Here is a 12,461-nt window from a genome sequence, read left to right on the forward strand (position 1 = left end):
ACACGCACACGCACACACACACACACACACACACACACACACACAATACAAGCAGACTATACCATTCCAGTTCCCCCAGCAGGCTTTATTGACTGCCACTAACAGGGCAAGAAGAAAGCAGGACAGCAAAGATGTTACAATGACGCATGGCTGCAGAGGGACAAAACGCTGAAAAAAGGTCAGCAGTCCATTTGTTTCCATTTGGAAGACGTTTGGCCGAGCTTAAACTTTTCTGACCTGGTCTACTGCCCCGGAGTCACGGGGCCACTTCACTTTGCCCTGTCAGCCAAGACAAACTGTGGTTTACAGTGAAAAACTGCAATGTATTGAGTTGGGTTTCTGCTGTCCAAATAAATCTTAACTGTCATGCGGTGGTGCTAGTGCTGAGCCTATAGGGCCAGGGCTTATAGGCCAGCGCTGATTTTCTTCTGGGTTATGGTACAGTTCCCATTTTAGCCACTGGATGAACTTGGCATTAGAACATCTGTGATGTCACAGCCTGGGGTTTTCATCACCTGTTCATCATTTCAATTCATGTTGCAACATGTTTAAAAGTTTTAACCGGCAGACACTTCCTGTTTCAGGGATTTAGTGTTTATTCATCCTTCAAATAATTAGTTTGTCATTTGGGAAATACTCGTCGTACGACTACTTGATGAGTTAGATGACAAGATTGATCCCACTCTCATATTTGCTCGTTCAATGAACCTTAGCTTAACAGCTAGCCTGGCTCAATCAGAAGAAAATAATTAAATAAATAAATACATTTGTTTAAGTTTTTATGCTAAATTAAGCCAATGGCATCTTAAATCCCTTAGCCAAAGGATTTGTCTTTATTATATTTATGTGTGTGTATATATTGGGAGCATTCATTTCTTTAATTGCTATTATATTGGTATATATAATAGTCGAGATGCAGATGGAAAATTCTGAAAGGGAAGAGAATGGAGGGAAATATAACAAGTAACAAATGTCCTCGACCGGATTTGAACTGGGGATGTTGCAGCTGACATGGTACTCCTCCTAACTTCTCGGTTGATGTTAAGTCTACATGCAGCTGTCATACATTGCAGATTTACGTTCAGCAAATTTTTCATCCATAAGGAAATATGTGGGGTGCCATCCAATTTTGAAGGATTATTTAATATTTTTTTCCCCTTCAGAGATATCATTTTCTGTTGCATTAATGGAGAAGACCAATACTACATGAATACTTGTCGAGAGACATACAAACTAGTCTGGTTTGAATTGCCCTGTTGCTGAAATGTGCTATACAAATAAAGCTGCCTTGCCTTGCCTTGCCTTGGTTCTGTCTGGAGATAACAAAGTCTGCCTTACATCACCTCTACAGCAGCTCACTAAATGACACTCTACATCTTGTTTATTGAATCTGTAAAAACTGTGCTAAGCTGAGCTAGCAGCCTGCTTCCCATTAACTAAGCAGACATGAAAGTGGCATCAATCTAACTTCTACTTCTCTTCTAACTACTGTTTTAGGTTAGACACACAAAAAAGGAATTCGACAGGCAACAATTTCTCAGGGCAGGGGTTTGCTCATTAATGTGTGTAAAAGCAAACATCCATCGATAACCCTTTCCACCATGTTATCTAATGCCTGGCCGAGCCTTTTACCCTGAACAAATCATAATTTTGTACCCTACTGGCTAAATGGATTTCTACCACTTTTGCACAAAGAGCATCTATTTGCATTCTTAAATGTCACAATGACAGAGGAATGGGCTGTAAAAGCCAGTGCATTACATTTAGTGTCTGCAGTCTGCGTCCCCTCTCATAGACTGCCTCCTCATAAGACGGAGTGATGAACACGTACCTGGGGAGCCGTTTGGATTTCATTCCCCTGAATGGAGCAATCTGGGGAAGCCAGTTATTCACTGCTTCTCCACCATCTGTTATCACTGAACAGCCAGTGAGTGGCAGCGTGCTGTCTGTATGCCACACTTCACAAATCATTCACTATCATTCACTATTGCTCTTTTGTGAAGTCATTTTCCGGCTTTATTCTGAAAGGATGAGAGACTACTAATAACACACAAGATATTCAGCTCATTATATACTTAAGCTCCAGCGGAAATACTGTATGTGACCAGATGCACACGGATTACATAAAATGTTCTATCCTCTGCATGTGTAGTGCTGACAGTAATGAATGAATGATGTGTCTGTTTGTGTCGCATAATTCTCCGCTGGCAGATCAGCGTGATAGGTTGGACCACTGATTTGACAGACGCTTGATTAGCTTAATGAACTAAATGGGCCTCGTGGACACATTGCATTGGACCCAGCGCACCGTAGCGCCTGGTGGCCCTAAACAGAACAGACATAGTGAGGTGGATGCCGGACTTACGGCTGGGCCCGTGGATCTTGATCGGTTCATTGGGCTTGACGAGTGTGCGAGAGCACTGCTGGCATACGCAGTCCTTTCCACTGAACGTCACTCTGTCTCCAATGGGGAAGGGTTTACTGAGGAGGGAAAAATACAAAGAATTAGAGAAAACAAGCACATAATAGGCGATTAAATGCCAGCAGTGATTCTGTGAGTTTACATTACAGCCAACCGTACGGACACCGCACGGACATAACAAATGGGTGCTGGCAGGAACATGATTGGGTGACAGACAGGCCATAATTCTCATGACACAAGCTAAATACAGTCTGACATCTGACAACCTGAAAATCCATTTCCAAAGAGTTGAAGCGATGGGTTAATGGGGGCGTTGATTGTTGCAGGAGCACCTGGCTGCTCTGTGATTAAAGAGGCGATAATGTGATGCTGCCACAGGCTTCTAAAAGGAAAACTCTCTCAGTGGGAATGAAAACTTATTAGGGAGACTGTGTGGAGTGCATACTCGTTCTTTCTCAGTCTGTCCGCCCAGTTCGCTCTGCCTCGCTCACTCCCCCACACAGCTGGGGCCACAAGGTCACTGTTTTCTTCAACGCCAAACTAAGATTAGGAAAAGTAAAAACATGAACACAAGCGGAGTACATGACAGCAAAGCAGCACCTATAAAATTTAATTTACCACATCATGATGCGGTTTATCTCTTTTCCTCTTCTGTGGCGTCTTCTTGGAGACAGATTGATTCCTTAATGACTGGGCAGGATGGGAGAATGAATGGGGAGCTAAAAGGCTTAGAGAAGGCTGTTTAAAAGACATAGACGGCAGTAATCCTTTTACAACATTGCCGAGGCCTGGAGCCGGAGCCAAGACCCAGAGGGAGGCTAGAGTCTCCAGCAGAGCTCACAGTCAGCACACAGGAGTGCAGTACATCCATGTACGCAGTTAGAAATGTACATAGGCAAGCATGTATAAAGGCTTGCGCAATATATACACGCAGCTGCGGAGGTTGTGAGCCCTAGAAAGTGTGTTTCTAGGGAGCTATATTAAAACTGCTACCGTGTGTGTGTGTGTGTGTGTGTGTGTGTGTGACAGAGAAACAAAGAGCATTCATACATACAGTACAAGTCTCATGTGAGGGGGAATTTATGCAACTGCCTTATCAGACTGACTTATAAATACATCCATCAGTCGATCCCAAGGTTCACCACCTGTTCACCACCGCAAACTCAGACACTTTTTTATTGAACTGACATTTGCATTCCAAGCATGACACGCTAAAACTTGCATGTACTGTATCAGCACCTCACCTGAGGTATCCCAGTCTATAGTCCTACAACTAGAGTGTGTTAGTCGGTCTGACCTTGGGTTTACCTGTGTGTCTCTCCCTCAAGACACTCTTGCCTTGTCAGCCTTTCTCAGCGCTTTAAAAGTTTTCTCTGTTTACATATTTAATGCATGTCCCCCCCCACCCCTCGCACAGGCCACAGAAGTAAAGCTATTTCTGGCTTTAGAGACATGCCCTTTGGTTTTGATCATTTTCTTAAAAAAACATCAGCACAGGAAAGGGAACCTTGCAATCTGCCTTCATTTTAGCTGGGGCTGTGTTGACAAAGAGAAAGGGAGGGAAGATGATGAAGACATAAAGGAAGACAATGGCATGAGAACGATGATTAAGAGTGGGAAGATGTTTTTGCGGTGATAATGAGGATGAGGGGGAGCAGACATGGGAGGAGGACGGGGTGGAGAAGGAAGACAGGATGGGAAAAATAGAGAACGTACATGTAAGAATTGTGAGCAATGTGACAGAGGGCAGACAGAGCAGCAAAAAAGACATTCACCCTTCGGCTTCTCGCTGTCTCTTCCAGTTGACTCCACACACACTGACAGACACACACACACAAGAAGATGTAACGTCCCCGTCACTGCCAGGGCTGCTCTGCTGGCCAGTTGGTTTCAGTTCAGAATGTTTTCAGCCAATAGCAAGCAGATACACAACAACAGACGAACACTAGTCTCCTGGATTAAGGTAAGGGAAGATCGCACTAAAGTAAACCTTACACAGTAAAACATCGAAAACAGAGAAACAGACAGGGAGGGAGGAAGAGCAACATAGAGCAAACATTGAGCAAGGGACCTTTTAAGAATTGGGCATGAAAGAGAAAGAGAAGGAGTGAAAAGGTGAAATAAAAAGAGGGAAGGAGCCAACAGGGCTGAGTTTTACTTTGTTCAGGAGGAGCTTAACACGAGCCCTGATGGAGGTCAGAGGAGAGATGGCCTACTTCTATTTAACCTAACAGCGTGAAACACCAGGTCAGCTCTCTTTTTGGAATCGTGTCTCGACTAAGAAAATCAACAGAACCGCCTGAGCTTTCCAATCAGACTGATGGACATGCAGGAGCCGGAAGTGAAACAAGACTGAATCATCTGCTGATTCAGAAATGAGTCACATTTGCATATACGTATTAAGTGAAAGATGCAACTTGTGTAGCATCATTTCAGGAAGAATTACACAGTCATGAGTCATTCATTTTATTTTCAGTAGCTCCTCAATTCATCTCCTGTTCTCCGTCCTATACGGGCCACTTTCACTAATGGTGTGCTCTATCACTCTACAGAACAGATCCAGAGCAGTACAGATAAAGAAGTGAGAAAAGAAAATCGTATAGTACCCACACAGACTTTTATGTTTAAGGTCTAATCCATTTTTTCCCTTGGTTCACCCGGTCTCCTTGTGTAATAATGCTTGTGTAACCTCAACCCTGTTATGCAGCATCTAGATATAGACATTTTGTTCAGTAGGATATGCATGTTGTAGGGAAGTCACATGAATGTATAAAATGTTATATGACTATGAAGACAAAAGAGATGACTAAACGGAAATGGAATCTTGCAGAAATATATTAAAATCACACAGAGAGTCTTTTGAAAATTGATCTCCCAAGTATTGGCAATCAAGGGAAACAAAAATAAACTCTGTAACTACCAAAAATATTAAGCTATTTAGGTTTCTTCCTAGAAGAGTCCATACGCTTTATCTTTAATTCATTTTCTTTCTGCTATCAGACACCACTAGGCCACATCAAACTCATGTCAGCCTCCAGGCTTATATCTGGCCTGTCTGTGTCTGTTTTCCAATACACACACACTGAATACAACACCCGCCCCGTGAGGGTTTTCTATTGGCTGACTAAACGCCCTTTTAGCTGACTAAACTGCATGTGATTGGTCGATACAGCCATCAGTCAGCCCCATCTTGCCTTCTACCCGCAGCTAGCAGAGAATGACTTTATTTTCATTCAGAAAGATGACTACATATCCGCTTCTGGATGGCCTTCAATTGTTGGAGGAACTCGCATTTCTCTGCTTCTAAACAACAATAAAAAACTGTACTGTTCTGGAGATTTTAATAATAATCAAATAATCCAAAATTTTAAAGCTGTACCAATCAATATTTTTAAATATATGATGAATAAATAGACTGTGTTTTATATAAAAAAGTGTTGCCTGTTGACAAACTCACAGACAATTATTGTAACGGCACTTTCTCTGCTCAGTGGGGTTCTTTACCATTCTCAGCTCATTGTTTTGGTTGACTCTACACAGCTCTCACCCCGTCTCCATCACAGCAGGCAGCAGGTGCTGGAGTTGCTGAAGACCGAAATAGAACCCAAGGAGAGCTTACAGCTTGATGATCAATTTATGCTTCTTTAAATACACTACAAATCAATAGACTTTATTACATTAATAACAAAATCGTACAAATGTATATTGTCTGATACCAAATGGCAGAGAGAAACTAGCTGTGAACATAGTGGAAGATTTGGCACTTTAAGAACCAGATATTTTGGTCAGGAGTTGGTGAAGACCAAAACAAAGCTAAAAGTAGAGCGAATATGGAACTTACTTTTGCCAGGGGTTTAGACACTTATAATAATATTGCCGTATTATTGCCCAACCATATGTAACCTTCTACTGTAAACATACTCTACATCCAGAAACGTCCATCAAGCTGCTGAACTCCAACAGTAAATCACACAGCAGTGCAGCGGTGCAATAAATACACCAGCACTTTCTGAACTTCACACTTTATTAATGTTAATTCTTAGCATGTTGTGTTGCCTGTGATGTCTTGCATGTCCTTTTGTGTCCTTTTTTCGTTGATCTCATGTTTATGTTGATTTTAGGATGTTTTTTCTGTTACATGTTTATATTGTGAAGCAACAGATTGTAGCACTATTTCCACGACAAATTTCCCCTCGGTGTGTGTGTGTGTGTGTGTGTGTGTGTGTGTGTACCTGCAGACACTGCAGACAAAGCACATGGGGTGGTATGTGCGTCCCAGAGCGGACACCACCTCTCCTGTAATGAAGCTGTCACAGCGGTCGCAGCGTGTCCCGTAGAGACGCTGATAGTCTGCCGTGCAGATGTACTCTCCTTTCTTCTGGAAGAAGCCAGATCGTGCCAGATCACAGTTGCACACTGCGGAGAGAACAAGGGAGAGAAAGTAAGATATCAGGACACTCAAAACACAAAAGAACTTCTCATTTGATTTTAAAATCACATGAAAAAACAAACCACTTAACAGCATTAAGTGTCTAATAAGTCCCATATGTTTTCCCAAGTTTCTTGCATTAGACATGAGACATTTTTTTTTCAGTCAGAACACACTCCCTGTTACCTGTTTGTGTGGGGACATGTGCTTATTTAGGGTGCGTGTGCGTGTTTGCCTTCACACATGACTGCTAGGGAAGTTATTCAGCTCCGGACATTGGTTAGCCAATTTACTCTGATGGGAATATAATGATATAATCAGTGGAAAAGTCCTTTTGTGCTAAACAACGTGAAGAGGGAGACAAAACAGACCACAAGTTCTCGCATCATCAGAACGCCGACTGCAGTCTCATTAAGTAGTACCAATGGAAAAGGCACCGAAACCTTTTGCTGTGAATGCACAAGGTGCATGCCCAGTGTGTGCGTGAGTTATTGACTACATTTTGTATCCTAAGCAGACAGTGTATCTACAACGCTTTGCCGTGTAACAGAGTAAATTCCAGTGGGTGTAATAGTATAGCTAAGAGGCTTTTTCACGGGTCAGTGGCCAGAGTGGATGCTGGTCTCTGGTTTCTCCCCGTCTACGAGGATGACAGTTTTTTGTAACTTTTGGTGGGAACACACATGGCACAGATGAAGGTCACATGCTGTGTTAAATAAATCCAGATTTTTGCACGTTTATTGTTCATTAGTAGTTACCCATTTTGAAAATTAAATTAAGCAAATGAGAATTTCTTGAAACTACCATCAAGAGAATGTAAATCTTCAACACTGTTGAACTTCAGCCTCTATTTGGACATTATTGCCTTGACCCAATTATCACTTAACACAATTAAAACCATCATTTAATGGTCATGGTAAGTGTACCATCCGACCAGTTCTGCCCAACAGGGGGTGGGGGTTGAGATTGTTGGAAAATATGCTCATTAACTTGATGAGATAACTGGTTAGCTTAGCTAAGCACAAGGGCTGGAAACAGAGGGACACAGCAAGCGTGGCTAGGAAAATATAATCTACATGAAAAAACTGCTCATCATGAGGTCAACAATACCAGGTCCAACTGACAATGCTGAAAGCTGCTTGGGTCACATTGCCAGTGAATGGAGATGGATTGTGCCACAGCGAATAAAGCAGTAAACATATTAAACCCAACAATGCATCATTCTGAAGCAACTCAAATACCAACAACTTGCTGCTAGTAACTGGCTTCATCCTGGCCATGCTTTACAGAGACTAGAGGTGCTGCTGTACAGACAAAATGTGGATCCTTAGAGCCACTAGTTTTCAGTGTATGCTGGCAGGCTGAGAGTTCACAGGCAGACACACACACACACACACACACGCACACGCACACGCACATGCACACGCACACACACACACACACACGCACACGCACACGCACACGCACATAAACCCTTCAAAGGGGCTCATTTAATCTCAAGCTGTTTATGAGTGGAGCGTATTGACTTAATGGTATAATAAAAGATCAATGGGCCCTCACTTAAAAACAAAACAGTCTCAGCTCCCACAGGAAGATGGAAACACATAAATCCATCCCTGATGAGATGGCACTGTGCGTATGCAGAGATAGGATGATGAAATGGGACAGTGTGTATGGGGAGAGATGATGATGGATCTTTATCATTGTGACAGGTCATTGGCATCAAGGCAAGGCGGCTGAGGAAGAGCAGAAGAAGGGAGAAAAGCAAATAACTAAGAAACAGGGATGCATGGGGAAGACCAGAGCTAAGAGGTTTAATGGCCTGTTTATGAAAAATAGTTTGTGTGTGTGTGTTCAAACCACATTTCCAGAACCATTGAATGGCACAGAGCTTCAAAAAGTATCCCTGCTGCATTTTAAACCAGACTAACTAAGACTCCTACCATAAACCCAAATCACAGGCTATCTGATGCCTTCATGGAAAAGAGTAAATATTTCCACATCTACTAAACGCTTCATCACAGAATAAAATGCTGCATCTTGAAATGGATCAGTGCACTCATATAGTAAAAATGTGTTTAATCTTTTAAAACTAAATTGTAGAAATATTTGGCGCTATCATTTTTCTTTTTTCTCCTGCTTTCTCCCTCTCTCCTTTGCCTCGCTCTCTCTTTGGAAATGATAGGCTTTTCATTCTTCACACAGATTGATTTTGAAATGACTGGAATCTGCTCAATTAGCCTAATGCGCTACATTAGCATATGGACGCCTGACCAAATCACAGCCAGCAGACTGGGTCTGCTCAGACTGGATTGGAAAGGCTGGAAGGATGGTTCACCTGTTCTGGCTAATCATACTGTTTTCTTCTGACTGGCCGATTGGCTGGATGCCTGGCAAAGGACGTCCCCCTTCCTCAGTTGCCATAGGAGACATAAACCTTCCACAGTTGCCCTAGAGACAGCTCGGTCCCTGAGGCTGAACGATGTGGTGGTGGCACATTTGGTTTTGTTTCAGTAGAACTGGTGGCTGTAAATACCAAATGTTGTTCAGTTTAAATCACTTTGACACCTTTTGTCACGGCAAAAACATTTAACTGACATATTACAATCAAGTTTTCACTCAAATGTGACAGAAACTAAATGGTCCAATTATATTTAATTTGTTGAAGGTGCTCTAAGTGATGTCACGCGTGTTTTAGGCTACAACATTTGTTGTCACACACAGCAAACATCTCCTCACTATCTGCTAGCTGCCTGTCCCCGAAACACACTGTAAAAACATCTCCCACTATCTGCTAGCTGCCTGTCCTGAACACACTGTAAAAACATCCCCTCACTATCTGCTAGCTGATGTCCCTGAAACCACTGTTAAAACTCTCTCACTATCTGCAGCTGCCTGTCCCCTGAACCACGTTAAAAACATCCCCTCACTATCTGCTAGCGCCTGTCCCCTGAACACACTGTAAAAACATCCCTCACTATCGGTAGCTGCCTGTCCCTGAACACACTGTAAAAACATCTCCTCACTATCCCCTGGCTGCTGTCCTCAACACACTGTGAAAAATCTCTCACTATCTGCTATGCCTGTCCCCTGAACACATGTAAAAAAAACTCACTATCTCCTAGCGCCTGTCCCCTGAACACACTGTACAAACATCTCTCACTATTGTAGCTGCCGTCCCTGAACACACTTTAAAAAACATCTCCTCACTATCTGCTGCTGCCTGTCCCTGAACACACTGTAAAAACATCTCCTCATTATCTGCTGCTGCCGTCCCCTGAACACCTGTACAAACACTCCTCACTATCTGCTAGCTGCCTGTTTCCTGAACACACTGTACAAACATCTCCTCACATCTGCTAGCTGCCTGTCCCCTGAACACACTTTAAAAAACATCTCCTCACATCTGCTAGCTGCCTGGCCCCGAACACACTGAAAAAACATCTCCCATTATCTGCTAGCTGCCTGTCCTGACACACATGTACAAAACATCTCCTCACTATTGCTAGCTGCCTGTCCCCTGAACACACGTAAAAACATCTCCTCATATCTGCTAGCTGCCTGTCCCTGAACACACTGTAAAACATCCCTCACATCTGCTAGCTGCTGTCCCCTGAACACACTGTAAAACATCCCCTCACTATCTGCTAGTGCCTGTCCCCTGAACACACTAGAAAACATCTCCTCACTATCCCCTGGCTGCCTGTCCCCTCAACACACTGTGAAAACATCTCCTCACTACTTGCTAGCTGCCTGTCCCTGAACACACTGTACAAAAACTCCTCACTATTGTAGCTGCCTGTCCCTGAACACACTTTAAAAAACATCTCTCACTATCTGTAGCTGCCTGTCCCTGAACACACTGGAAAAACATCTCTCATTATTGCTAGCTGCCTGCTCCTGACACACTGTAAAAACATCTCTCACTATCTGCTAGCGCCTGTTCCCTGAACACACTGTACAAACATACTCCTCACTATCTGCTAGCTGCCTGTCCCCTCAACACACTGTAAAAAACATCTCCTCAGAGCCTTCATTTTTAACACTCTACTTGCAAGCAGGCCCTCTACTTTCAAACTCTCTCATTTTAGTCATATCCATTAATCAGAAGTTTCAAACTCCCTCCACATGTTGCAGTTGCCAGCACAGTGGGTGGAGTTGGGTCAGAGCTTGGTGTCTCTGCTGCCGCAGAGATGTGGTTCAGCCTGGCTCCGAGATGAAAGGCTTTGGTTACAGCCTCACAACCAGCTCCATATGGTGTGGACACCCGTCCATAAAAACCGCAGCCCAATACAACCAACGTAGAACCCGCCTGGTCTGTCTCACTGTCCTATCAATGGCCTTTGGGGATTTATACCAATGCTAGTCATGGGAATGAATACACAGATGGAGTGGAAAATCATTATTATGTAGACTTACCAAATTAAGGAAAAGTTAGAACTATGTATTATTTCATGGAGACAAAGTTAGCGTCCTCAACAGTTAGCTTTCTAAATCAAACATAATCATCTTTGCAAGACTACATCAAAGACTTCATTACACCTATTTGCCCATTCTAGGATCTTTTCCTGAATGGCGCTCTAATGAGGAAAAATAAAAGATGCTGCTTCTCTCCTTCGTATTGCTCTTTTTTGTCAACGCAGGAAGTTAGCATCTAGATCACAAGTATAGTGATTAGAGGTTAGCATGTAGGATGGTGTCTGCAGCTTTGGTCATTAGAACTGCACTGATTAGGCACCCACAGGGGGTCCGCATGATTGGATATTTATCTCCAGCCAACAAACACAATTAAAATTCCCTTCTCAAAGTCAGCCCCGGCCAGAAACCCAAAATAGTGCTGACAACCCTGCCTCCTCCTGCCCCTTTCTCTGTCTTTCAGTTTCAAGACTGCTTCCACATCTTTGTGGCTCAGAGCACAAGTTCTCCACTGCGATGTTGTCCAGTATTGATCATGTGATGGTTGTCCCATAGTGATCATGTGATGTTGTCCCATATTGATCATGTGATGGTTGTCCCATAGTGATCATGTGATGTTGTCCCATAGTGATTGTGTGTGTTGTCTAGTGATGTGATGTGTCCCATAGTGTCATGTGATGTTGTCCCTAGTGATCATGTGATTTGTCCCATATTGATCATGTGATGGTTGTTGCCCTATTGATCATGTGATGTTGTCCCATATTGATCATGTGATGGTTGTCCCATAGTGCTCATGTGGATGTTGTCCCATAGTGATCATGTGATGTTTGTACCATATTGATCATGTGTGGTTGTCCCCATATTGATCATGTGATGTTGTCCCATATTGATCAGGTGATGTTGTCCCATATTGATCATGTGATGGTTGTCCCATATTGATCATGTGATGGTTGTCCCATATTGATCGTGTGATGTTGTCCATATTGATCATGTGATGGTTGTCCCATATTGATCATGTGATGTTGTCCCATATTGATCATGTGATGGTTGTCCCATATTGATCATGTGATGGTTGTCCCATATTGATCATGTGATGGTTGTCCCATATTGATCGTGTGATGGTTGTCCCATATTTATCATGTGATGGTAGATGTCTGTGACATTGAATGGAAACACCTTAAAATGTCTCAAATC

The 12,461-nt window shown here is 43.0% G+C and overlaps 1 protein-coding gene across 9 annotated transcripts in view; it reads right to left on the bottom strand.

The window, feature by feature from the left end:
• LOC116686737 (actin-binding LIM protein 3) overlaps positions 1–12,461 on the bottom strand; it is a 45,422-nt gene that overhangs the window by 20,957 nt on the left and 12,004 nt on the right. For all 9 annotated transcript variants that reach the window (XM_032511776.1, XM_032511775.1, XM_032511772.1 and 6 more), the window contains exons 3-4: positions 6,655–6,838; positions 2,366–2,481 (exon numbers count right to left, since the gene is read on the bottom strand). In XM_032511776.1, the coding sequence (XP_032367667.1) occupies positions 2,366–2,481; positions 6,655–6,838 (300 nt within the window). The remainder of the gene's footprint in view (positions 1–2,365; positions 2,482–6,654; positions 6,839–12,461) is intronic.

The sequence above is a fragment of the Etheostoma spectabile genome, unplaced genomic scaffold (assembly GCF_008692095.1).
Source record: "Etheostoma spectabile isolate EspeVRDwgs_2016 unplaced genomic scaffold, UIUC_Espe_1.0 scaffold461, whole genome shotgun sequence".
NCBI lineage: Eukaryota > Metazoa > Chordata > Actinopteri > Perciformes > Percidae > Etheostoma > Etheostoma spectabile.